The sequence below is a fragment of the Neolamprologus multifasciatus genome, chromosome 13 (genome assembly GCF_963576455.1).
Source record: "Neolamprologus multifasciatus chromosome 13, fNeoMul1.2, whole genome shotgun sequence".
NCBI classification, from domain to species: domain Eukaryota; kingdom Metazoa; phylum Chordata; class Actinopteri; order Cichliformes; family Cichlidae; genus Neolamprologus; species Neolamprologus multifasciatus.
The window spans coordinates 13,597,185-13,623,317 of NC_140451.1; the positions used below are offsets into that span (position 1 = coordinate 13,597,185).

The window sequence follows — 26,133 nt, forward strand, 5'->3', positions numbered from 1 at the left end:
AGAGAATATAGTGTACTGCTGGAGGTGGGCTTCTGCAGGCGGTCGCATTTAGATTGGGAGACAGCATTTCCTACTGAACAGGAATGGAGACAAACTGATATGGCTACAGATGACAAAGAAGAGCAGCATGAAAGGACTGTAGATTAGAGACAAAGAGATCCGGATACTAGACGACAGAGAGAAGGAGACAAGGCAGAGGGAAGGCTGCATCCAGGATCCTATCTGTGGGCTCCTACCTGTGTGTCAGGCAGTAGCTCTGTGGTGCGGAGAGGTGCAGCCCACCAGCAACCATGGCAGTGAGTGCGTGGCAGGCTCTGTCTCCACTGCAGTGGGCTCGATGGGGCTGGGACACTCTGCTGGGTGGGGCAGGAGACGGGAACAGCCCAGACGCTGATCCGGCTCTGGGGCTCCTTCGCCGTCTCTCCTGGGGCTCACGTCATGACAGCATGATCAGGGCTGCCGGGGAACCGGTCAGACAGAGGTGAGACAGGATGGGGGACCGGAATCATATACCGTCAGATAATCCATTGATCAGCATAGCATTAAGCTGGGTAGCCAAGCTGTGTTTCCAGCTTCGCTGCCACTTGTGTACTTGAGTGTGTTTTGCTGAGAATGATAAGATGTACCGACTTTATTTGCACGCAGAAAGCTTTAATTTCTCATTGTTTTAATTCAGGTGTTTCCGTATTTCCTGTGTATTTCCTGTATTTTATAGCTGTCATATCTCATCAAGGCTCTTGAGGCTTTCTGGTATATTTGAGTCTTAGTGTGTGCTATGTAAGGTAATGCTTTGTCTGAGGCGTGTCGTTATCTGTCACCTCACTGCAGATTCAGCATTCTCATTGGAGCACCTAGAAATGAAAACATAAACGCATCATAGCCTGGAGCTTTTTAAAATTTTTTAAACCATCACACATGACAGGAAATACTCTTACTGCCATTCCCACATGATGTACTGCAAGCGTGTAATAAAATGTGTAGCCTCTGATTAAAAATACCTCCAACATACCGTGACATAAAGAATAACATTAGAGCTGCACGACTGGAAAATAATTCTGTCCTTCGTGATGATATTATCTTTCACCTTTTTCTTGAGATGGATGGATATTTATGTTAATGAGCCTGATACGGGTCGTTATAGTCCAGTGGGTATCGGCCTGCTTCACAGCACCTTTCACTTAATGTTTCCTCATCTTTTATTGTAGGAGCTCAGACTCTGATGGCGCTTTTGAGACCCCTGAATCTACAACTCCAGTGAAGGCTGTTTCTCCAGCTGAGCCTCAGATAAAGCAAACAACATCTGATGAGAAAGGTACAGCAGGACAATTATTTCATGATCTTTGCTTAGTTTTCTACCGATTTAAGCTGTTTCACTATTGAAAAAGTGTTGTTACTGGATGGATTGTTACACCACCTAGTGGAATGAAGTTGTAATTTAAATCTGCCTTTTTTTTTTTTTTTGCCGTGTCAGCCTACAGCGCTCAGAGCTACATCTCTGGGGACACTTTATTCTCTCTTTTATGTGTTTTTTTCATGCCTTTTTGTCCAGTTGAGACATTCATTGAGTTATTTATAACTAAGTGTCACACAAAGACACTCACAGAGCAGTTAAATTCTACCATAATCTACAGTATTGTGCAAAACTTTGGAGCCACACCTCATTTCTTTATATTTTTCAGAAAAGCAGGAAATAGGTGCAGCAGTTTATTAAAATATGTACAAATACAGATGGGAATAAATAAAGTTTTTACAAATCTACTGAGCTTAGTCAATATTTGGTATGACCATCTTTATTTTTCAACACAGCCTGAACTATCTTAGCAAATCTTTCGTGCTGAAAAATGAAGCTGTTGCCATTCAGATGCTTACCAGATGGTACTGTATGGTGGATCAAAAATCTGACCATATTTTTCTGTATTCATAAATCCCATCAATTTTGACAAGATTATCAAGAAAAGGCTAAAACGCCTCCCCATAAAATGATAGGGTCTTCACTGTACTTTACAAATGTAGAATATAGACACTCATTTTAGACACTTAAATGAATGTAGACAGTCTGTGCACCTAAATTTTTTTCTTTGGTGTCTGACACACAATACTGAGATTTCTGTTTTTGGCTAATAATTCTTTGGCAATCACCTTGCAAAAATATGATTTCATGCCTGTCTAACTGTATCTTTGTTATTTTTCACTGATTCGAAAAAAAAAACCAAGCAAGAAAAAAAACATGTTTTGTTCGACTTAATGGTTGGATTAGTAAAGATTCTAGAAATCTTTGTCTTATGTTCCACATCTTTCAATCTCCTTTTGCAGTAGAAGACACCTCAATCACTGATCCTACATCTGACTTCACTGCAGCTGAACTACCATGCCATTCTGCGTCAAATACTTTTGATGAAAACAAGCCCATCGCTGCCAGTGGTACATATAACATTGACTTTTTTGCTGCAGAATCAACGACTCACACTCTAACCCGTTCTCTGAGCCTCCAGGGAGGAGAACTAGATAGTTCTGCTCTGTTGGATGGATCAGCTTCAGGAGGTTTCCGTCCACACTCCGAGTCTTTCAGTGTAGGGACTGAGAGTGCCCCAGGGACACTCCGCAGGCCCAAGAAAGGTCGTCCTGGGTCTGTAAAGAAAAAGCCTCTTCTCAGACAGAACTCTAACCCAGAGAGCCCAAGGCCAGACTCATCCAGCAGCACCCCAGAAATTAAGAAGCGGGCAAAACCTCGAACAGCCAGCCCTCTCCAGGCTCAGGAGGAAACAGAGGGAGGCTCTGCAACACCGAGTCCTGGAGGAACGCAGCGAAAAGCCAGAAAGACCCGTGTTGAGACTCCTCCTCCCCTGCCAGAGGAGACCAATCATACCACCCAAGAGGAGAGCCTTATTGTTCCTGCCTTACCTTTATGCCAGGAGGAGATACCCCTCCCTGAAAGTCAAGCAGACAAAGAAGAATCCCCCATCCCTCCGGGTGGCTCCTACAAATGGGATCCAGATAACTTTGAGAACATCAACCCCTTTAAGACCGGAGGTAGTAAAATTGCCAATTCCCCTGTTTTGGGTCGTAAGGAGCCTGTGTGTGCCCCCATTTCCACCCCTCTAGAGAGTCCCCCCGTCCCATCTGAGGAACCACATCACCCCAGTCCACCCGCTCCTATTAGAGAGCCAGTCACGAATCCTGAGGAGCAGCCCATTATACCCAAGCGTCAGTCACTAAGACTGGAGTTTGACTACTCCGAGGAGAGTGGTGAGGCATCACATCAGGCCTCTCCTCCACCTAAGAAGCTAGGCAAGAAGCCAGGTGCCAAGATGCCTCTGAGGAAACCAAAGCTGGGGCTGAAAAAGGCGCCTCCAGCACAGACAGAGCAGCTGGACAACATTCCTCCGGCAACTCACAACAGCAACGAGGATGAAATCCCGGCAACTAAAGCATCTTACACCTTTGAACTCGACAAGTATGAAGATCCAAACTTGAATCCGTTTACTTCAAGGAAAAGTATCACCAACTCCCCCAAACTATCCAGGCCGCCTTATAACTTTGATGACTCCATAGACCCTTTCAAAACCTCCAACAAGTTGGCCAATTCCCCTCCTAAGACTTCTGCCTCATTTGAACTGTCATCCAATGACAATGATAATGAAAATGACAATGACAATGACAACCTCGGGGAATTAGAGGACCAGAACCAGAACAAACCTGCCAAGAAGAAGAAAACTCCCATCAAATCGTAAGTTCACTCTGTATTACCAGAGGATTGTCTATTCACAGAAAAGTCTGCATCAGTCTGTGAGGATTTTAGGTTAGTCTGTGTTTGTATGTGGTTCTCTAGTCAGTTTTGCCAGTGTCCTCTGTCTGTCTGTCTGTCACCTGTGTCTGTGTATTCTCATATGTCACAGGAAGTCCAGGGGTGTGTCTTCTCTATGTTGTTTTTTGTAAGTACAGGGACAACACAGCCATCCACCCTTTTGCCCTCTAATTCAATCTGGCCCTCTTTGAACCAGCATGTTGCCCTGTTGTCCCTATTAACAGAAACATCAAAATCATTTGCGCTCGCTATTAAATCACTGAAACTCGTTTGAAACGTACCCATTTTAACTGGAGTATCCATGCCGGTTTAAATCACCCATAATCCCTCCAATAGAAGATCCAGTTAGTAAATTAATGCTATATTTCTATTGACTTATGGATGGATAGTGGTGAAAAACTCTTTTGTTTTTTGCTTTCCTTTTTTACACTGAAGTATCTGCAATAATTTTGTTCATCTGTATCCAGTTGTAAGTGTTTAACAAAGGCGGTGCTGGTGCCCCCTCTGGTGTTCATTGTTTGCTATTGATGAATGAACGAAAGCTACAGTGTATCAGTGTGTGCCAAGATCACATACAGTTTGAAACAGGCTGGACCAGTAAGAAGCTACCTTTCTTTTAATGCAGTGAACTACAACTTAGTGATAATATTTAATGAAGGACCCAGATATCATAAAAAAACATGTACAATGTCAACAGTATGTTTTATTACATGTGAATTACAGCAAATTTGGCTCAGGCCACATATCTGATACTACTGCTATTTAATATATTTTTACAGGGATACATAACCCTTTTATTAATTTAGGCATGCATTACACATTAAACACTGAGCATAAAAACAACAGGGTCTATGCAGTCCTGTGGAAAAACTAAGTACATCATTACTGCTTTGATAGGAATTAAGGGGGTAAGTAGTAGCCAGGTGCTGCTAATGCACCTGATTAACCGATCATGAGCAAGTGAGAGCACTGAAGCAGCACTGTGAGAGACTGATAAAGTCTGAGAAAAAAGAAAACTGCATAGAGCCGTGTGAAAACTTGTTTTTGCACATGACTGTATGTGTTTACAGTGTCAGTAAGTGTAAAATTGGATAATTCCTTCTAAAGGTTGTTGCAAAGTTCTAATAATTAAGCTACAGTATTGTTTACCTCATCATCATGATCACTAAACTTAGAAAACCAAGCTGCTCATAACATAATATTAATTTTCCATTACTCTTCACTGTCCAGTTACTAACTATAGATTCAGCCCTCTTCAGAAGCATTTCACTGTTCAATCCATTTCAGCCACACACAGTAAGCAGCACTGTTGCACATGTGGAAATGAACTATGCAAATTATTATTTTTTGCAATGATGATTTTATGCAAAATCCAGTCTTTCCAACTAGCTCATATTTTAGCATCTACGACTACACAAATGCTATATAAATGTGCAGCAAATGCAGAATTAAATACAGATAATGATTGACTCTAGAGTTTGACGGTGGATCTTTTTATATCCCCTCAGTAATACTTTCAGAGTGAAGAGGTCGCCAAAGAAATCACCCTTATCTGACCCATCACAGGTATGTATCTGATATGCAATCTCGCTCGGCTCTCCCGCTTTATCTATGTGCATTTCTCCCTCTTTCATGTGTCATCACTCTCTGCCGCCTTTTTTCGTGTCGCAGGATCTTATACCCGCAGATGAACCTTCCTCCCTTCACCAGCAGGATGACCATGCCACAGATGAGGAGAAACTAGCCTCCTCCACCAGTCATAAGTGGGCAGCCCTGCACGACATGGATGGAGATTTAAACTCTGACCAGCAAGACTTTCCTCAACCGTGCGACCTTACATCCTTTGTTAATGAGAACAGCCTTCCTAAGGAGACTCCAGGTGAGGCGTAACTGTCTGACTCTCTGTAACTCTCGGTAATTCAGAGCTTGTGTCTGGATAGACCCTTACATACTGTATATGAATTAGAAACTTTACCTTTTATTCATACTGCTGTGTTATTGATTTTTCTTGTGGCAGCAATATAAGTCTGCTGGCCCAATTCTGTACTACCCTCTGACTTTACGCAAGAGCCAGCGCTTCCCAGAGGCTATCTGGTTCACCCCATCTGGGTCAGAGATGGGAAAACAAACAGCCCTGCTTCGTTCTCTGAACTCGTCAAACCAGAGCTCAGCACACCACTGATGCATCTCGTCATTTTGTTTACTGTATCTAATGCTTTGTTTTGCCTTTCCCTCTCAGTACAAGACTATGAAATTGAGTACATGGAGAAGATTGGCTCCTCTTCCCCAGTGAGTATTTAATATTACAGAGAGATTGTATTTGAGCTTGTCTTATGGTCACTACTTTTAGTATTTATAGCATTTATTTTACATTGTTTGTGTGCTATATGATATTTTAGCCTTTAAAAGTAGATAGTCTTCGTTCTTTTTTTTTAACCTTGTGTGTCTTTTAGCCTCCGTCTGCAAAGAAGCCATCTTTGTACTTGAAGTTGGACTCAGTATCTGACAACTTAACCAAAAATACATGTGCGCATGGATCTGAACCCAGCTCCCCCTGCACAGGGTAAAATAGTTTACTTGTTACGCTTGCAACTTTGTTTCTTTGCTGTATTACATAATGGTTTTGTTAACGTATACTACGTGAGTTTTACACTGCCTTTTTAAGTCCCTTTCTTAGTCTCGTGTGTGCTAAGTGTACATCACAAATAATGTATAATGCATTCGTTTCAGCTCCTTCAGCAATGTTTTCATTAATGCCGCCGTCAATCATCTACGATGGATTACATGCCGTGCCTTTCCCCGCCTCATCTCCTGTTGGGTTTTTCTCATTCTGTGCAGGAGTTTTGAAGAGATGGAGGCCCAGATTACAGCAGGTATGAAGACACCGGTGCTCAGCTCCCGGCCTGGCCCCGAGGGCTCTGCTGCAGACAAGGGCAGGAAGAGAGAAAGCGAGGTGCTCAGTCGAACACAGAGCACCGAGATGGAGGAGCAGGTAAGTCAAGTGCCTTTGTGGACATTTAATTACAGTTAATTTGTTGTGCATAAATGTAATTTACACTCATGTCTAGTCATTACCATTTAAGGGGAAACTGTCATGTTTTTTGATTTCGGAGCATTTGCACCATGCTATTGTTTAGTCACAAGGGGGAGACAGTGCCACGCTGTAAATGCTTTGTCATAGGCTGTGACTCAGCCCTCCAAAGTGAAAACCATCAGTCACAGGGATTCTTATTAAATCCTTGTCACTGATAATGAAAAGCCAGTCAGTCACACTAGGTTCCCAGCTCAGATTCAGCAAACCACCTCCCAATGCTGCCACTCAAAAAAAAATCTCAGCGCTTGCTTTGCCATGCTGTCCCCCTGCCCCCCCCCCCCCCCCCTTCTGCCTACTCCTCCTGGTGCCCTTGAAGCCCCCTAGCCAGGGCCCCGTGGAGGCACTTGCGCCAGCCCTGGCCATGCCCCTGTTAGACAGGCTGTCTGAGTGTGACGACCCCCTGCAGTACCTGGAGCCTGACCTGGCTGAGACCAACCCCACAGCATTCGCCCAAAAACTGCAGGTGTGTTGAGAAACCACACAAGACCCTACTTGATAAATTTGGGCCTTGATATTTGTCTCTGTGTGTGTTTTTGTACAAAACATTATTCCCCATTGTGTCACTGTGTTACATCCTGCCTTTTCATTTTCCCATTTTTTCCTCCTCCTCCTCCATAAGTTGCAGTTTTTTTTTTAGCTTGCTGGGTAAAATAGATTACTGGTGCATAAAATGTAGATGGCAGATCAACTCAAATTTCATGTGTTTCCCTCTTACTCTGTCGTTCTTGGGCTGCAACCTCTCCTCCCTTACCACTGAAATTCGGCCCTCCCAATGTGTGCGGCCAAGGAGGAGCTGGTGCTTGCTGCCCTGAGGATAGAGGCTCTGCAGGTAGCCAAAAACATCTCTCAGTGCCCCTCCCTCTCCACTGTAACCCCCCAGGTACTGTGCTGAGTCAGCCTGCACCTGCTGTATGCAAGTGTGTGTGTGTGGGTGAACAAGTGTGTTTGCAAGAGCAAAAGATGCATCTTGAATGAGGGATTAGCGAAACGCAGGTGTGTGAAATGCACATGCGCGTGACTGTGTGTGTGTGTGTGCGTGTGTGTGTGTGTGTGTGTGTGTGTGTGTGCATGAGTGTGTCTCAGCCTGCCTCTCCCTCCCCTTAAACACACCATTTTGAGTGTGACTGTGAATCCATGGCCTTATCAACATGGTGGCTGTACAGCTGCATCCACAGTCCCGCCACCTTCCGCGTTCCCCACATTGGACTCTAACATGGCTTGATGCGTCCCAGCTCCCACCCTGACTACCAGCGAGCTCCATTAAGCCTTAGGAACCAAGTGCTGTGTCTTAGTCCCTTGCCTTTGTGATGCATGTTGGGCAACATGCATGTTGCCTGTTTCATGAGAAACTTAAACTGGGAATGTCTCACATTAGACTCGGCAGCTAAGGAGTTACATATTACGGTGCAGATCTGTTGACGTTTCATGATCACCTCCCCAAATCCCAGGTCACATTCTTGTTTTGTGATTTGGTCCATCTATTTGACTAACAGTACTAACAAAACAGCGTTAGGCAGGGTAAGTAGTACCTGGGAATTTGCTGGTCCAAATTCTGAGGCAGGTGCTGAACTTAAACTCTTGCAAGAGTTGGAGCAGGGCACGCACTTCCCACCTACGTCTTTCCTTCCATGTCTCATACTGTTGTCCCACGCATTTTACAGTCTCGTCTCAAGAAACCCAGTACTCGGCGGTGGAATATCAACGGTTCACCCTTACTCAAAGTAAGAGCAACATAGTTCCCCCTGTGATGTGTTCACGTCCACCCATAGCGCAGTCCAAGTACTTCATCATAAACACATAGTTTTTAATGGCTCAGTATGCCAGCAGACCAGATTAATGTCCTGAATATAAGCTTTAAAGGTGATTAAAGGTGTTCACGTCTACACTGGTTAAGAATTATAGCTTACTTTTTTGTAAAACCAAGATAAGGGCTATAAACGCTATTTTTCATAGAGTTTGAAGGTAATTGCACTCCAATTAAAGCTGAAATTCAGCACTTTAGCCTCCTAGTACTGGACTGTGAAGCCAAAACTGTCATCCAAATTCTTGCAGACTCCACTAGATCGTCTAGTCTAATAGATCCATAAATTACAGAGAGTCCATTAATTTGCTGCCTACCAAAAGCTCTTTGTGAGCTGTTTTGTGCAGTTACAGCTATGTATTATGTCTGTTGTAGCCTTTGTGCATCTAATAATCAGTCCTCTCTGTCTTTGGGGGATGTGGCTTCGACTTGTGTTTTTGGCTCTTTTTTGTTAGCATTAAATCTACAATTAAGGCATTTTGTGTAAAGAGAGGTTAGATTTCAGTGTGCTCACCTTGTCTGTGTCTGAAATTGCGTACTAATGTGTTATTTATTATGCTGAAATCATGTGTGTGTTTTTTAGCCAGTCCCACACATCTCTGCATTACCTGTGTAGTACCTGATGTGCAGACTATTTCTGGAGGATTATTATAGTGTGCCAGCAGAAAACATATCTCACAACATAACAGACATTGCTCAGTGATGAGTAAGGTAGCAGAAATGAAACAAATCCAGTTTATTTTGCTTTTTCTATTTTTTAGTCATTACTTTGTGCATCTCAGATGAGGTTGGGTTACCATGGTAACTCATCTCCAACTTGAAACCTGGCTCTCACTTCAGTAGTTAAACAACAGTGAACATTTTGAGTGTTTAGTGCATGGTATTTCAGGTGCATCGTTGAGGTTTTATAAACGTGAGTCTTTCCTCGCAAAACAAATACAAAGCAGGTTATCGTTAAAAATCTGAATCCTGCATGTTTTGTCCCATGCAGTACAGTCAGTGCTGTTAATGAAAAGTCTGTGACATTTGCCTGAAGTACTACTAAACGAAAAAAGCTCTTTATTTAACATGTGATTCAGGATGATTTACTAAAAGGGGCTTTTTGTTAGCGGATTCTTGCTGCAGCTTTACCAAAGAACCACAGGTTTGATTTGTTTCCTTAAAGTCTCTGAACCTGAAACTTTCTGTATTGGTAGATAAAAACCTAATCAGTATCTGACTGATGTTTGTTGTTATATGTACTTGACCGTTTCTGTCCAGAGAAGTAATGCAATTAGCTGTACAGCCGGACCAAACACTAAACTCTTTCCAAAGTAGTGGTAGACCTCTCCATGTCTCCTGTGACCCCCCATCATCAAATCCTCCTGTAATCCCTATCTACCAAGGATAGCTAAATCCTTTTCAGAGTTTTCAGGGAACCAAACGTGGTACTAGAACAACTGTATTTTAATATGATAAAGTGAGGAGGCTTTTATTTATTTTGTCATAGGTTGCAACGGACACTTGGAGATGCATTTGGGTTTGTAGTGTCTATACTGTAGATCCAAAGTCTGACTCTTTCTAATGATTAACTCTGAAGATTTTCTGATTCACCTTAGCCCTCATCACATTACAGTCTCTGTAGCTGTAAAAAAAAAAAAAAAAGAGTTAAATCCTCTGATTCTAGGAACAACGGGTAAGACCTGTTAACTATGCTCTAACATGCTTTAACATTAGACTAACATATCTATCCCTTGCTGCCCAATCTGCCCCCCCCCCCCCCCCCCAACCTCCCTCTCCTGTATACTAAAAGCTGCTGCCCACCTTCCCCTCTGTTTTGCTTGGACCCAATCACATTCAAGCTATTTCAATGAGCAGTTGACCAGGACTGCTCGGCTGGGGCCAGCATCAGCCAATAACACGGCTAATACTGTGGCAATGAAGACTGTTTCATCCAATCATGTAGCGGCTGACCAAGTCTTCAAGAACATCCCTGGCTTGCCTCATTTTGTATTGTTTTTGCTGTGTGGCACATTTTGATATAGTTTGAGGCGGCCTAGCAGTTTGGTTCAGTCCAGAATGTGCGAGTGACCCTGAGGGCGAGGGTGTCCCGCGGTTGCCACAGCCTCGTTGGTAACAGGTTATGCTTGCGTTCCTTTCTCTCCTCTCCTTTGCTTTCCGGAAGCAGCACAGAGACGTGTCATCTTCACTAGAGAGTGGCGTGTCCAAGAACTCGCTGTACTCCAGGACCACGGCCAGCTACATCGAAGGGGAGAGTCCCCACTTGCCCAGAGAGCTGGACCACTCTTTGGGAATTGCACGAGAGGAGGTGCCCTGAAAATATTTCTTGTTCCTCCGTAAGTCATTGTTTGTTCCTTTAAGTCTGCATCTCACATTTAATGAAATGATTTTGTCTCCATCCTCAGATTGTGACAAAGGAGAAAGAAGTGCTGGAGTGGCAGAGGAAGTATGAAGACAGTCGACAGGAAGTGGTGGAGATGAGGTAAGAAGAGACACCTTTGGTTGTTATCGCTTTCATACACCAGGGTCCCACACGCAGACACTGAAGCATGAATCTAACACCTAGCTGTGTTTCGGACTCCGCCCATTATCAACTGCTGAATATCTCAAGTGGTTTATCTCGCTTAAGGTTTCAGACAAGGCAATGATTAATGGGAGACTGGATAGCCATTTAAAAAAAATCAACACCTCGTCCTGTTAGGAAGGAGTAGAGATGTAAATGTAAATGTAGAGGTTTTACTGTTAAAAAGTTATATGTGAGAAAATATCCTAGGTTATGCTCAACTAACTGAGCTCGTAACTAGCAGTAGCTACACTTGTTTCATGATGATCAGTCTAGGTTAAACTCATGGCTTCCAATTGGGGTTTTGGGAAAGATGTACAGTAAAGAAACTTTACTGTGTGTCAGCAGGTGGCGGGTGTCAGCTGTCTGCTGCTCAGTTAGTGTGGATAAGTCGAAGCTTACTTCATTTGAATGATTAGACTTTGGATAAGGAGAGGCTAAGAGGCTAAGGGGAAGGCATGGCTAATCTATCCTCTTACCTCTGGGAACTTGCTTTTAAAAAGACGAAGCTTCATACTGGTTCCTGTTGCTTTTCTACTAGTTGTGTCGAGACACCTCAAACAACAGAAATTCAATTTGATTTTGAAAAGTTGTGCAGTAAATTTTGGAGCTAATTCAAAGCAAATTCTCCATTTCCTCTAAATACGGCGCGTTTACTGTAAGACTGGACCGCGATAAGTAGCTTACAGGTGTTTGCTGGAAGGGTTCGAACAACAGGCGGGTGGTGCAGGGCTGCACATGTCAGAGGGAGAGATGGGAATTTTTGCAAAAAATAGACTTCTTGGTATTCAATGTGAGGAGAGTCTTCTTTTTTTACTTTTTATGTGACATATTCTGAAGATTTGCAACTTCTCATCCATAGGAGAATTGTAGCTGAGTATGAGAAGACGATTGCCCAGATGATAGGTGAGTTCACGTAACCATAAGCACGCAAATTTTATTTTAAAGCAGCTATTTTTGTTTCCCGTACTCTTCCACTTTATTTTACTCTTGTTCATTTGCAAACTGATCTGCTATAAGGTTCTTGTGAGGCCTTATCCAGTGCTACTGATCACAGATATTTGAATCTTATTTGAATTTTTTTTCTATCCTTTGCAAAATTTCGCTTTTCTCTGTGTTTGCTTTCATATTTGAATGACGTGAACTGAATCCTCATGTCAGTGGAGGGGACAGCACTCTCCTTTGCCCGCTCTTGTTCAGCTTCTCTGGACTCATTAAATTTCACCGCAGGCTCACACCCCTGCATTATTCCTGCTCTCACCCACATCTTCCTTTCCACCTTTGAACATCCCTGAAGATTTGATTTTTTTTTTCTTTCACTGCGACCGGCTTTTTCTTTTTCCTACTCTCATTAAAGCACTGTCGCACACAGGAACAGTCTGCCTCTGCTAATGTCTAACACTCGGCTCTGTCACGTGTCTTGCCCTCCCAGCTTGACTTAACACAGTCCCTTCTTTTCTGTTCTGCTCCCATCTTTGCCCCCCTTACTATTTGATAACCCTGACAGGCATGCCAGGTGAGTAACGAGGAATTGTCTTTCATTTGTTTGTGTCAGCTCGCATCCATCCGTCCATCAGAGAGGGGAGCAGCTGTGCTCACTTTCTTCATCTCATTCAGAGCCATTCATTCATTTGTTTGGTTTTTGGGGGAGGTTTGGCTTTCACCCTGTAGGCTGAGACTAGTTTTTAAAAGAGAGACAGGACTGAATCTAATGAGTTTTAAAAACGACTTTGTTGTTGTTATTGTTCATGTAAAGTACAATATTATATATATTCAGTCAGATGTAAAACACACTGTAAATCTGTACATGAACACATGCACTTCACCCATGACTGGCGATGACTGTGAAGTCATTCACGCAGATTTGGTGAGTTAACCGAGTTGCTCATCGATGGGAAATGAAAGGGATATTTGTAGGCTGAAATAGTGTAGGTTTCTTTTCTCATTGTTCAGTGGCTTTTTGTGTTTTGCATGCTACACTGATCAGAAATCCTCATATAGTGTAGTAAAACATCTTGTTGAATCATACCACAAATACATTTAGATATATTGTGAAAAATGTCAGAGAAGTCTTTTGTGTGTATGTGTGTTTGTGTGCTGATTGGGGTCTTTTAACAGTATTTTTACCCATAACAGCAGTTTCTTCACCTAGTAGACTCTTTATCTGCATCCTCTCTATGTGTGTCCATCAGAGGATGACCAGAAAGAGAAATCTCTTTCCCATCACACCATCCAGCAGCTCATCATGGAGAAGGACCAGGCGCTGGCCGACCTTAACTCTGTGGAGAAGTCTCTAGCCGATCTCTTCCGTCGTTATGAGAAGATGAAAGATGTGCTGGAGGGCTTTCGCAAAGTAACACAATTTATTCCCAGGTTTTTATCAATATGAACATCTCGGTTGGTCATCTCAGATTTTTCTTACTTGCCCCCTTGTGTCACCCACATACAGAATGAAGAGGTATTGAAGAAATGCGCTCAGGAGTATCTTTCAAGGGTTCGCAAGGAGGAACAGCGATATCAAGCCCTAAAAATTCATGCAGAGGAGAAACTAGACCGGTGAGTCTGTACATATTCTTATTATGTCACATTTTCTGCAATAACTGTGTTATTTTCGCCACCACACTATCTACACTGTAACAAATGCAGTAAATGTAGTACAGTAATGCAGTGTCATATGTGAATGCAAGTAAATGCTAACTGTAAGCTGCTAATTTTTTCACTATGTACATTTCAGTTTTTCTTACTTCCTGAGCACAAAAGCTCATGAACAATATAAATTTTTGACTTCAAATACTTTGGTTTTAATGCTTATTTCAGTTCTTTGTAGTCATATTTTATTTTATTTTTTTCTCGATATGTGATGTGATTTCTAGTGTCTGTGGGACTGAGAACAGTGTTGAAGTTTAGCTAGCAGTGAGTCTCCATAACATTGGTACTTTCCTGTACCAAAAACTGTTCTTTAAGTGTACAGCATAACTTATTGTCTGAGCTGAAATATGTTTGTATATGAGTCAGTGTAATTGGAAACAAGTCTAGCTAACTAGCTAGCAATGAGTCTAGCTAACATTGCTAGCTGAAGCTAAACCAGTATTTACAATGGCTCATATCGAAACATATTTCTATAGATTATATATGATCCACATTAACTCTTTGTTGACTTTTATTTGCTTTTTAGATTTTATAGGCTTTTGTGAGTTGCATAGAGGTGATTTCTTGTATCATTTCTGTGCCTCCAGGGCCAACGCAGAGATAGCTCAGGTGCGGGCCAAGGCCAAGCAGGAGCAAGCTGCCTCTCAGGCCAGTCTGAGGAAGGAGCAGATGAAGGTGGACTCTCTGGAACGCACTTTAGAGCAGAAGGTCAGTTTTAGGATATAAGAAGATATTAAATTAAAATTTTCTAAAGTTATCCAAGTGTATAAATTTTTGTTGCTAACTGTTTTACAGAATAAAGAGATCGAGGAGTTAACAAAGATCTGTGATGAACTAATTGCTAAGATGGGGAAGAGTTAGCAGGCCACATCACAATGAAGCCAAGCAGAAGATGAAGAGAAGCACTCCTTCTCAAATTGATGGACCTCTAAGACCAAAGTGGTCTTGGGGTTGTATTTCCTACTGACCATGTGTATACATCATCCACATGATTGGCTTCCTCCTAATTACTCTGTATATTTTTGATGTTTCAGTGTATCGTACTGTATCAGGGGGTCTGCTTTCAAGTTTTATCATATCACTAATGAGTATGCCTGTGTGCGCGAGTGCGTGTATGATAATGAGAAAGTGCAAGCATTGTTTGTGGGTTAAATTATCTATTATGATGTTGCCATGACAGCCACTGAGGGAGAAGACTGTTTACCCACTCCTGTTATTGTCTCCTCTTAATAAAGAGAAAGATAGACTTTGAAGATGAGAACCAGATTGTTAGAGTTATCCATAAAATGGTGATGCACCACTAAGAGAATACAAGCGATCACTATAGATTCTTGCATGTGAGAGATAAAGAAGAACTTGTAATGTTAATGTTTGTATATACTGTAGGAAACAACAAGACTTGTGCATTTTTGATAGTTATTCTGTTGTCTTCAGCCACTTCCCTCACATAACATTGTAGATATTTGTCATACTTGTCATAGCTTTTTTGATGAAATTGTGGAACTTTATTTTTGGGATTTTATTTTGATAAAAAGCAAACTAATTGTGACTGTGTTCAGTTGTGACCAGAAGTAATTTAATTTTGGATGAACCTGTCCTAGTCCTGCAATGGTTGTTTGTCACACTGAGGAATAACTTCTCTGCACAGCTACTGTACAGCATCTGCTTACAAAGTGCAATAAAAGATGGCAATACAGCATGCTGAGTTTAATTTGGTTCTTTTTTTCTCATTCCCCCCCCCCCCCCCCCCCCCCCCCCCCATTTTTACATCTTTTATATTCCTCTATGTGATATCCACCCATCTTAATAGTACCATGTTGTACCCCTTCTTTCCCTTTAGAGATTTTGGCCCATATTGACATGACAACATCACACAGTTGCCTCAGATTTGGTGGCTGCACATCCATGATGTGCTTCCAATAACACCACATCCCAAAGGTGCCCTACTGATTTAGATCTAGTGACTAGAGGCCATTTAGGGACAAATGGTACATTATCATGTTGGGAACGGGAGAAGAAGGTTACACTGTGCTCATAAACATGGTCATAAACATGATCTACATGGTAAGCATGAAGTAGTCAGGCTCAAGTGTTTAGTAAGGTGGTAGGTAAGCAGACACAGCAGAGATTTTGGGTTCCCAGTGAGCTCTGTTATACGTGAAACATAGCTGGACTGGCCATCGGGCATACCGGGTGATTTTTCGTTTTTATGGGCTGATGATTTTTTTTTTTTTAATTTGTAACAGTATAAACAATGAGAGGTGGTGGATTGGCCAGATGTTGGTCGATGTGTAAAAATAACTCAGTTGTTTGGTGGTGGCTATGGCGGAGCTTCCAGAGGCCAGCAGGTGGATGAGGCAAAGGGGAGGCAGGAGGAGGAGAGACCCGAGGCGGCCGTTGGTCCGAGTGTCAGGTGAACTGAACTTCAGGTAAGAAGTTATGACCTGCAGTCTATCTGGGTCAGATATAAATCAAGGTTCTCCTCCAATTTCCTCAAACTCAACAGTAATAAAACTGAAGTTTTACTTGTTGGCACACCATGTATCTTAACCAAATCCCACAGCTTTTCCATTAACATTGAAAATTCTCCCACCCTTCCCTCCCCTCAGGTTAAGAGTTTGGGTGTCATACTTGATAATACTCTTTCATTCCAGTCTCACATTAATTACATATCCCGGTCTGCTTACTTCCATTTACGTAATATTAACCGACTCCGTCCCTTCCTTACTCCCCATGCTGCTGCCATCCTTGTCCATAGTCTTATTACGTCCCGTACTGATTACTGTAATTCCCTCCTATTTGGTCTCCCTAAAAGGTCCCTTCATAAACTCCAACTTCTTCAAAATTCTGCAGCTCGGATCATAACCCGTACTCCATTAAGTGCTCATATTACCCCAGTTCTTCAGCAGCTTCACTGGTTGCCCATAGAAGCCAGGATAAACTTTAAAATCTTACTTCTCACGTTCAAATGTATCCATAAATCTGCTCCTTCATATTTGTGTGACCTGCTCCATATCACCACTGTTTCCCGCCCTATCAGATCATCATCTGCTACTCATCTTACTGTTCTGTCCTCACACCTTATCACTATGGGGAGCAGAGCTTTCAGTCGCTCTGCTCCCCGGCTCTGGAACTCTCTGCCTCCTGCACTAAGAATATTGACTCCCTCTCTGTATTTAAGACACAGCTCAAAACACACCTGTTTAAACTGGCTTACTCGCTTTAATGCTGATTTTATCTGTTGTCACGCTCTGTTTTGTAATTTTAACTTATTTTATGTATTTTATGACTACTGTTCCTTTTATTAATTGTGTTTTTTGTAAGGTGACCTTGGGTTTCTGAAAGGCGCCCTCAAATAAAATGTATTATTATTATTATTATTAAGTTTAGGTGTAGTTTATTTTCGTTGTGCTGACTTTTTACAGTCAGTTACAATAACGCGTACTAGCTAGCATGACTGAGTTTCTATACAGCTGGGTGGGTGCTATGATGTTACTGATAGTGAACTTTATTTTATTCATAAGTTTAGTTAGTAGAGTTGCCTGTAAAAAATGGAATCGTCTGGCATTCAGAGAAAATATTACGCGTTTCGTATTGAGGTGAAAAAGAACACAGTTTGTCCCGTACTTCAGCTAGAATAGAAAAAGACACAAAGCTGGAGTTATTCTGTGTCTTTACGCTGTCAGCTGTTTCTTCTTCTGTCATTCTCCCCCCTCCCTCTCCTGTTGCTACTTCAATCATGAAACTGATCAATGATCAGCTGATCGGCTTTTCTCTTGTTTGTTTATCGCCCACTTTGCGCCAGAAAGAGGAAACCAGCAGATGTCGCGCTAAACAACAGCAGCACGTTTAAACTTGATAAGCTGTTGTTAGAATTTATTTAATATTAATTTCTAGTATCAGCTGATGTTTGCTGGAGCCACGGCTGTAAAAGCTGCTGGTCATGATATCGGTTTGTATATCTGGTGAGAGGGAAACATGAAGATGAAACCAGGAGATGTCCTTACTGAATCATCAGAGCTGAACAGGTGATGGAGAAACAGGTTTGCCTTTTAGGTGACATGAATGAGTTGAAGGGAAGTTATGAACTGTTTCTGAGAGACAAATAACACCGGGATCCTTTTCTATGTAGCTGACAGCTGGTAACTGTGCAGGGGCGGGTCTAGCAAAGTTTTGCCAGGGGGGCCAGGTAGAGCATTAACAGGGAAAGGGGGGCACAAAGAAATACTTTTCTTTCTTATTCTCATTTAAAATTTCTAGCTTTTAACAAATAATTATCCGAATCTTACAACCAAAGTTTTTATCTGACGTAAAATGTATAGAAATCATACATATACCAACAAGACAGTGTACATCACTGTCACAACAGCATTTGTTTTCATTCAAAGGCTTTATGGCTTTAATACCTGGTGGACCGGTCTCTAGTCAAAATGCCCTGGCCGATTTTTTGAAGCAAGCTGGTAAGAGAGCTGCTTTTACATCAAGCTTTTCCACTTTATACAAACCCTCGGTTTGTGCAGGCTTATCACAGGGCATCAATTACACCAGCTTCAAGTGGTGAAATAGATTTTACTATTTCCTAGAAGTTTTTTTGTGATTTTAATTTCGCTAAACTTTAGTTTTTCTCCTAACTTCTGGCAATCTGCTCACTTTGTTCTTCTCTCAGTCGTCACTCTCTTCACGCTCCTCTTTTGCACCTAAAATCACATATAAACATATTATATTTAACAATAAATTGCCATGAAAATAATTTAAGTTAAATTATTCTAATTGCAGGCTGGGGATGTGTGTTTGATGACCGTCACTTTGACTTATTACCTTGACTTTAACTGCATCCACTGTCCATACGTCCATTGTGTTTCATTTTGCTGTGTCTCCTTCTCTTCCTGTCTCTGTCTTTGTATTGTAATCCAAAAGGTCAAAGTAAAAGTGAAACCGAATTTATAACCTCAATAACGTTTAGAACTACACTCAAACTGAATGTGGTGTGCTGCTGGCCATTTACAGGAACATCCATCTAAGTTGCTCTCACCTGGATCTGAAGCTGTACTGTAATCAAACACAGAAGCCTAATTCGACCAGAATAGGCAACTTTAACAAAACTAGACAGTAAAATACATCGGCTCCTTGGCTGGCAACTAGTGATAGTGCCAGCAGACTAAGAAAGCTAAAATTAGCTAATAATCTCTGGTGAGCTAGCTGATGTTAGCTAACGTTTTGGGTGCTATTTAGAGAGCAAATATATACAAACAGGCACTTTTTAAAGTCACATCAGTGACCCTGTGTTATCAGAAGAAGTTTCCCTTTTGCTTCCTAATGTTTCAGTAACCTGTGTTTTGAGCATATGTCACTGATTTGTGTCAGGAAATTGTCTCTTCATCTTCTTCTTTCTGCTGCAGCACCACAAATCTTCTCTAATAATGATACGCCACTGCTAGTGAAGCACACAGATGATGTAAACAAAAAAAATAATACTAACATGTAATGCTATTGCTACTGTTATGGTTATTTTTAGTGGTGCTTGAGCACTCCTGAAATGGGTTTAAACTTACCAGTGGTGGCCATTCTCATATGATCTATGGACTCAACAGGGCACTTTCAACCAAATAAGTTTCGCTCACAGGATATTTTCTCATTTTTGGACCATTCTCTGTAAACTCTAGAGACGGCTGTGTGGGAATTCTGAAATGCTCAGACCCGGCAAATATGGCAGGAGCAGTCATCCTCTGGTCAAAGTCACTTAAATCAACTTTCTTTTGATGCTCATTTGTAACTGCAACAGCTTTTTCCTCACATGAGAAATGCGAGTTTAGACCAGGCAAAAAAAAAGAAAAAAGTATTATGATGAAATACACTTGCACAGCACTTCTTGTTTTTGAAACTTTTAATTTTTCAAAGATGTAAAATGAGGGATACATATAACTCAGGGTTTGTTTTTGCAATCAGTAAAAGGTATGTGAAGACATGCTGATTAAATATGCTATGATTAAATAAAATAGACACATTTCTTTTTAAATTTGGGTTCTGCAATAACACAATATCACAAAAATAGAGAAGGGTGAAACCATTAGAACTTAAAAACAACCAACAAGAAACATCACAGGGTGGAATATTGAGCACACCAGGAAGTGATAAGAACTGCAGGGCATTTGAGTTGTCCAAAATTTAGAACAAGCTTGAAGGTGCTGATTTTGGAGCAAGGGCTTTTTTTTTATTGTTCAACACCCTCTTAAATCCATGGTGAAAACTCACCTAATTGTGGGCAGTGGTGCAGGTGTCCCAGCAGTTTCGAACCTTTGTTGTTCTTCAGTTGTTCATGAACATCCTTCTTATCTGAGGTTGACAGTTTGGGGCTTCTCCCAGACTTTGACAAAGCGAATATACATCCAAAAAAACTTTGATACAATTGTTTGAACTGATTATCTTGGAAGATTATCTTAGAAATGGTTCCAAGAGACCTTCAAAGGTTGTCTAGATCTGCAATTCTCCTTCTCAGATCTTCACTTGGACTTTCCCATTGTTCTGAGTATTGGTCAGTTTAATGAGTGCTGTGAAACAAATCCTTGCTTTGCTGGCAAAGATGAACTACCACTCTTCACTCTGGCACAGCTGGCTGCCGGCAGAGCCCGCAGGCACACCACTGCAACCCCCCCTGGCTTCTTCTCTGTGGCTGCTGGGTGACCCCTCGTCTGGGGCTCTCCTCAGCTCTTACCGGGAGGGTGGTAAGGATGCACCTCCGATGGTCCTCCTTGGGCTCTCGCACTCTGGGTCCTCTGGATGTCTGGGGCCTGGATCTCCTACATGCGTGCTTCATGCCCTGGGGGACAGGCCTATGGCTCCCTACACCCTCTAGCAGATCATTACATGGAGAAACCTTTTGAATACAAGCGCGCTCATCCACACAGGTGTTCACGCAGGTGTACACACAGGTGTTCACTGTTCTGACACAAACTACACCTTTCTTGGCTGCTACCTCAAAGCACATTGAGCGCTGTCAGTCCTGCGTGTTGCACAACAACATTCATTATTTAGTATTTACTGTTATTTACACTTAGCTGGATTAATGCAATGGTGTTGTGTTTATTATGCTGCTTTCTTTTTTTGCTTGTTTTCTCTTGATCCGGGAGATTTTTTTTCTTTTTTGTTGTTGCCCCCACCCAACACCTGCCATACGTAAGTACTTTGGCACGACAACCAGCAGGGACAAGAAAGCAAAGAGCCAAACTCAGGATGGGTGTGGCCTCAGCAAACTGTTAATGCGAGAGATTCAGAATGAAATCCATTATGTGTCCTCTGTCCATCCAGGCTGCAGAAGCAACTGTTGTTGTTTAAGACAGAGTGGTGGGCCCCACTTGAGGGGCTAGTAATCTCCTGGCTAGTACAGGAAGGAATATCAGCTCATCTGATAGCTCAGATTAAGCTCAGGGGGCTTTAGGAGCAAACAACCTGCTTTTCATTGTGTAGTCGGGACAAGTGAGGACCATCAGCGCCATGAGAGCTGTCCACTATTGTCTGCTGCTTCTGTTTTCCCTGGTCCTGCTAGCAAACACCTGTAAGAACGTTTTCTTCTTTATGCACCTCTGTTTGCTGGTTAACTGTTTGTCCATCTTTCATTTCATCTTGCCTCCTTTCAGATACTGTACGTTTCAACACTTGCATTATAAATAATAGTTTGTGTTTAGCGTTTAGTGTATTTAATGTGTTCCTGAAGAGTAAGACCGTGTTAAACAAATAACTAAAATGAATGGCTCCACTGTACATTCTGACTTAAGGAGCGTAGATGCTGGACATGATGGACCTACAGTTATTTCTCGGGAAAAACCTGACATGTTTCATAACTTCAGTAGGACCATTAAACATTAAGTCCTTTTACTGACCTTATACTTTATTTATGTCATGTTCACTAATTGCTGTCTGCAGTGATTCTGATGGGTTTCGTGTCCCTTCAGTCCATCACGCTCCACTATACACCCAAGAAGCACACACTCTCTGCAAATAATCTCTTAATAGGCCTGGAGGCTAATACTTACAGCATGTGTGTAGAGCGACAATGCCGTGGGGATAGATTGGGGCCAACTGCAAACAACAGAAAGTATTTATATACCAACTCAGTATACGTGACAGCACATGTGCAGAAAACGGGCCGATTATGCAATGTCTTTGTTTCACACGGTGCTTTTGTAGCTTCGCTGTTTATTTGTGGTTTGGTTTTGGTAAGTTATTTGATAATTTAGCATGTTTACATTTAAAAAACGCCACATCTTGTTGTATATATGGAAAAAAAACTTCTCTTTTTAATATCTGTTTCTATCAAAACTTAATGATGACAGACCTATCCGGAGTTGAAGGAGGTTATTTTGATGGCCAGTACAGGAGATATGCTGCTGCAAAGTATGTTTGAAGCTTTTGGTGACTCCAGTTCTGATCCTCTTAGGAAGCAGCCTTAAGTTTGTCTGGAATTTAGGAGATGGATGGAGAGTTTCAAAAGGAAGCCTTTAAGTATTTCAAAGGTCAGTTAGTTTTCAAATAACAGCTCCCTCCTCGGGAGAGCTTTAGAAAGACATTTAAGTGTTTTATGTGCTGAAGTGGGCTCTGAGGCATTAGCTAAAGTTTATAAAGATGTATTTTTTTTTTTAATGTGTGGGCACTGGTGAAACACTTTGGTTGATTTGGGAAAATTCATATGAAGGAGGTTAATGAATTAGTGCTGTTTCTCTTCATATTCCCTCTGGACCCAGGGAAAGTCACTCATTTATAAGCCCTTCATGTACTTGCCAACCTATAGATCCTGTGTAAATATGAATTAGAAATATCCAAGCTTGGGAAACTTGTTGGCACTTTCCCACGCAATCATCTTCAGTTATCTAAAGCAAACATTTGTGTCCTATGCTGTAGAGGTTTTTCACCCTGACAAGATATGCATGTACAGCTGACTCTTTGTTATATAGTAGCGCTCTGTTTCCTTTCAGGTGAGACTATACGATGTTATACATGCATGGGCTCCAATAACGATGACTGCAACCGACAAGGCTCCAAAGCTTGTCCTGGCTACTCTGATGCCTGTGCTGTAGTGGTGGGCCATGACAGTGAGTCCAACAGTGACGGCGTAGTAGCCTTTCTTTTTACTAGTTTAATTCCAACCTTCTACCATAAAACTCCATTTGTTTCTCTTGTATGTGTGCGTGTCTTTTTTGTGTGTTAAATAGACGACAGCCTGCTGTCTGTAGACACATCTCGGGCAGCAGGGGGTCTGAGGCTTTTGAGGGAATGAAGAGATTTGCTACTCCTACTCAATGAATATCCTTAATTAGGACACCATGTGTTCATGGCACCAAGACAGATTTACCAAATCTCAGCCAGCAGATCTTTTTTTTTTTTTTTTTTGGCTGTAGATATGATATTTTTATTTTAATATTTTATAATCAATAAAAATCATTTGGACTAAATTCATAAAAGGTGGTAGGTTTAGCATTAAACCTGCAACTTGTAATATTTCAGCTGGGAGTTGTTTACTCTAATGCTGTGTTTAAACCTGCATTAAGTGTTTCAGTGGTCTGCTGTGATGAAAACAACAACAACAAAGAAATCACTGAAAGCAAGACTAGCCAGGAGAGTTTCTTAAAGCAACAATTTAGCATTGACTTACATTGATTGGACGATGGCGGACAGCTTCTAAATGAGAGTAACTGGCTTCATTTTCTGTTTGTTAGGTGGTGTGATGAAGTCATGCTCTTACAAGTCCTTCTGCAGCCAGGCCAACAGTCAGGGCTACAGAGCACCAGGTGTCAGAGTTCACTGCTGCTACAGCAATGACTGCAACGTAACAAGCTTCGCCAACCAACTGCCTGGATTTACCTACTTACTGCTGTTTTCTTCCATTTTCTCACTGCTTTTTTAAGTAGACGACTCAATCAAGCCCGCATGTATCCGACTGCCAAATAACACTGCCAAATTCCACATTCCATGCCATCCTTGTTACCATTTCACTTTGATTTACCTTATTTATCTGCTAGATGTGACTGTGTGGATTATATTCACTGTTCCACTGAATCCATTAAAAAGTACTCAAGTGAATGTGTCTTTCAGTGGATTTCACTAAGCCAATAAGTAGAAGATCCTAAGGGAAGCGCTGAAATAACAGGCAGAGATATATATTTTCTCCTGCATTGAAGGGGAAGAAATAGCATTTGAAGTTTGAATTTCTCATGTTACTCATCCTGGTTCCATGCAAACCCTATAATTTTTGAAAGTGCAGTAAAAAAAAAAGAACTAGAGTAAGTTTTTACCAATCATCTGTCAAGATATTACTCCGTGCATCTTTCAGGCTTCACATACCGATACAACCATGAATGTCAATGTAGTGTGTCACGTACAAATGCAGCACTAAGAGTTCATGCCACTGGTGTGTTGTTACATTATTAGTCTTACCTCTCAATCTCATGGCTGAGCTGTGTGAAATATGATGATAATAATAATGGATTGGATTTATATAGCGCTTTCACACACTGGTGGAGGCAAGCTACGGTTGTAGCCGTTGTAGCCTGGGGCAGACTGACAGAAGCGAGGCTGCCATATTGCTGGCCAACACCAGTAGGCGGTAGGGTAAGTGTCTTGCCCAAGGACACAACGACCAGGACAGAGAGTACGGGGATCGAACCGGCAACCTTCCAGTTACAGATGCGCTTCCCAACCCCCTGAGCCACGGTCGCCCCATGGTGATGAAAGAATGCTACTCATACACTGAAAATCCATATAATCCTTTTATGTGGCGGTGGCCAGATGTGTTGCTCTGATGAGGTTAATCCATGTCAGAGAAAGGAAGTATGGCCACACTTTAACAGTGTTGTGTCATTGTTTTTAATTTTATTACCAGCTTCTTTCCGATTTCATTGTGATGTACATTAAACTGGGCTGTTGATATCTTTATGTATTTTATTTCGATCATTTATTTTAATATAGTTCCTGTGTCTTTCTTTCTTTTTTTTACATTTAAAAAATACTATTTAATCCTCTTTGAAAAAGGGGATTCTTATCCTTTCTGTGTGGTGTATATACTATGTTGTAAATAAATATATATTCAACTACTAAGTGGTGCAAATGTCAAATGTAAAGACACATTTATCTTGCAGTAATTCTATAACTACAACCATTAAAAGAAATCTTTTGTGAACGTCGCTGGGTTAATGTCGTTTTTCTGTTCCCAAATATCAAAACAGAATGAAAACTATCATCTTTAATCAAGTTGATTTATGTTTTTGTGTTTTTCTAAAAATCCTACTGATTTCAGCTTCAGACTGAATAACTTAACCTGATTGCTGTGTTTTTGCCTTCATATATTTTTTAAAAGGGTTATTAACTGGCTGGCTTAAGCTCTGTTTCTGACACAACGCTGGTCAAATAATGGATTGTTTGTTGTAAAGCACCTTTTTACTCACTTGCACACTCAAAGGGCTTCCTACTGCAAGTCTCATTCACCCAATCAAACACAAACACTCACTTTCATACAGCCCCTTTATTTATGCCTGAGCACTTTCTAACATTTGTGCACACACTTGCACTCCGATGGATACATCAGGGGTAACTCTGGGTTCAGTATCATGCCCTCAGATGCTTCGGCATGCAAAATGGAAGTGTCGGGACTGAGCCACTGACCTTCCGGTTGGTACACCTGAGCCACAGCTGCCATCATTATTCTTCCATTATTATAACATCACTGAGTGTATAATCTCACGCACAGTACCCGAGGAGAAATATGACTTCCTTTTTCAAAGAGCAAAAATATATTAAACATATGACTGTGTTAATACTGAGAGATCTTTTATTTGACCGAGACTTATTTTGTACAGGAATAACATTCCAGCACTCCAAGGTTCTATGTGAATTTGGCACTAATGCACCATTTACGTGAGGTATTGCATTTAAATGTGTGCTGACACATTTAAATGCACCAAATATTTGCAAACCAAACAGTTGGACACAACAGCTGCTGTAAGATTGATGCTAACACTCTGCATTATGTTCATACGTGGAGAAGCTATAACACTGAAACCTGTTGGACTGATGATACCCGCTGGTTATAGCAGAGCTTGTTGAAATATAAAGAAACTGCTTGTGTGTTAATATGAATACTCGTTTATTTCCTAGCTTTGACCACACAGTGAGGGTCACTAGGAGGACAACATGATATAAATCTCTGTATTCATTTGTGTGTGTGCTCACCA

The 26,133-nt window shown here is 41.5% G+C and overlaps 2 protein-coding genes across 4 annotated transcripts in view; both read left to right on the plus strand.

The window, feature by feature from the left end:
* Positions 1 to 15,611, plus strand: part of tacc2 (transforming, acidic coiled-coil containing protein 2) — a 47,543-nt gene extending 31,932 nt beyond the window's left edge. Inside the window, exons 7-24 of one of the 3 annotated variants that reach the window (XM_085182265.1) lie at positions 1,206 to 1,312; positions 2,314 to 3,727; positions 5,314 to 5,371; positions 5,477 to 5,684; positions 6,045 to 6,094; positions 6,259 to 6,368; positions 6,644 to 6,797; positions 7,216 to 7,362; positions 7,687 to 7,728; positions 8,561 to 8,620; positions 10,190 to 10,219; positions 10,868 to 11,008; positions 11,106 to 11,182; positions 12,126 to 12,169; positions 13,456 to 13,616; positions 13,713 to 13,819; positions 14,500 to 14,620; positions 14,708 to 15,611. In XM_085182265.1, the coding sequence (XP_085038391.1) occupies positions 1,206 to 1,312; positions 2,314 to 3,727; positions 5,314 to 5,371; positions 5,477 to 5,684; positions 6,045 to 6,094; positions 6,259 to 6,368; positions 6,644 to 6,797; positions 7,216 to 7,362; positions 7,687 to 7,728; positions 8,561 to 8,620; positions 10,190 to 10,219; positions 10,868 to 11,008; positions 11,106 to 11,182; positions 12,126 to 12,169; positions 13,456 to 13,616; positions 13,713 to 13,819; positions 14,500 to 14,620; positions 14,708 to 14,773 (3,097 nt within the window). In that variant the 3' untranslated portion in view covers positions 14,774 to 15,611. The remainder of the gene's footprint in view (positions 1 to 1,205; positions 1,313 to 2,313; positions 3,728 to 5,313; positions 5,372 to 5,476; positions 5,685 to 6,044; positions 6,095 to 6,258; positions 6,369 to 6,643; positions 6,798 to 7,215; positions 7,363 to 7,686; positions 7,729 to 8,560; positions 8,621 to 10,189; positions 10,220 to 10,867; positions 11,009 to 11,105; positions 11,183 to 12,125; positions 12,170 to 13,455; positions 13,617 to 13,712; positions 13,820 to 14,499; positions 14,621 to 14,707) is intronic. The other 2 variants (XM_085182268.1, XM_085182266.1) reach the window with 2 other exon arrangements.
* A 5,274-nt stretch (positions 15,612 to 20,885) lies between these two features.
* On the plus strand, positions 20,886 to 25,086 carry ly6pge (lymphocyte antigen 6 family member pge). The gene is made up of 3 exons (XM_085182276.1): positions 20,886 to 21,464; positions 22,882 to 22,998; positions 23,623 to 25,086. Exons 1-3 carry the CDS (start codon positions 21,404 to 21,406, stop codon positions 23,808 to 23,810), a joined length of 366 nt encoding a protein of 121 aa, XP_085038402.1. The 5' UTR covers positions 20,886 to 21,403; the 3' UTR covers positions 23,811 to 25,086.
* Positions 25,087 to 26,133: the final 1,047 nt, after the last annotated feature.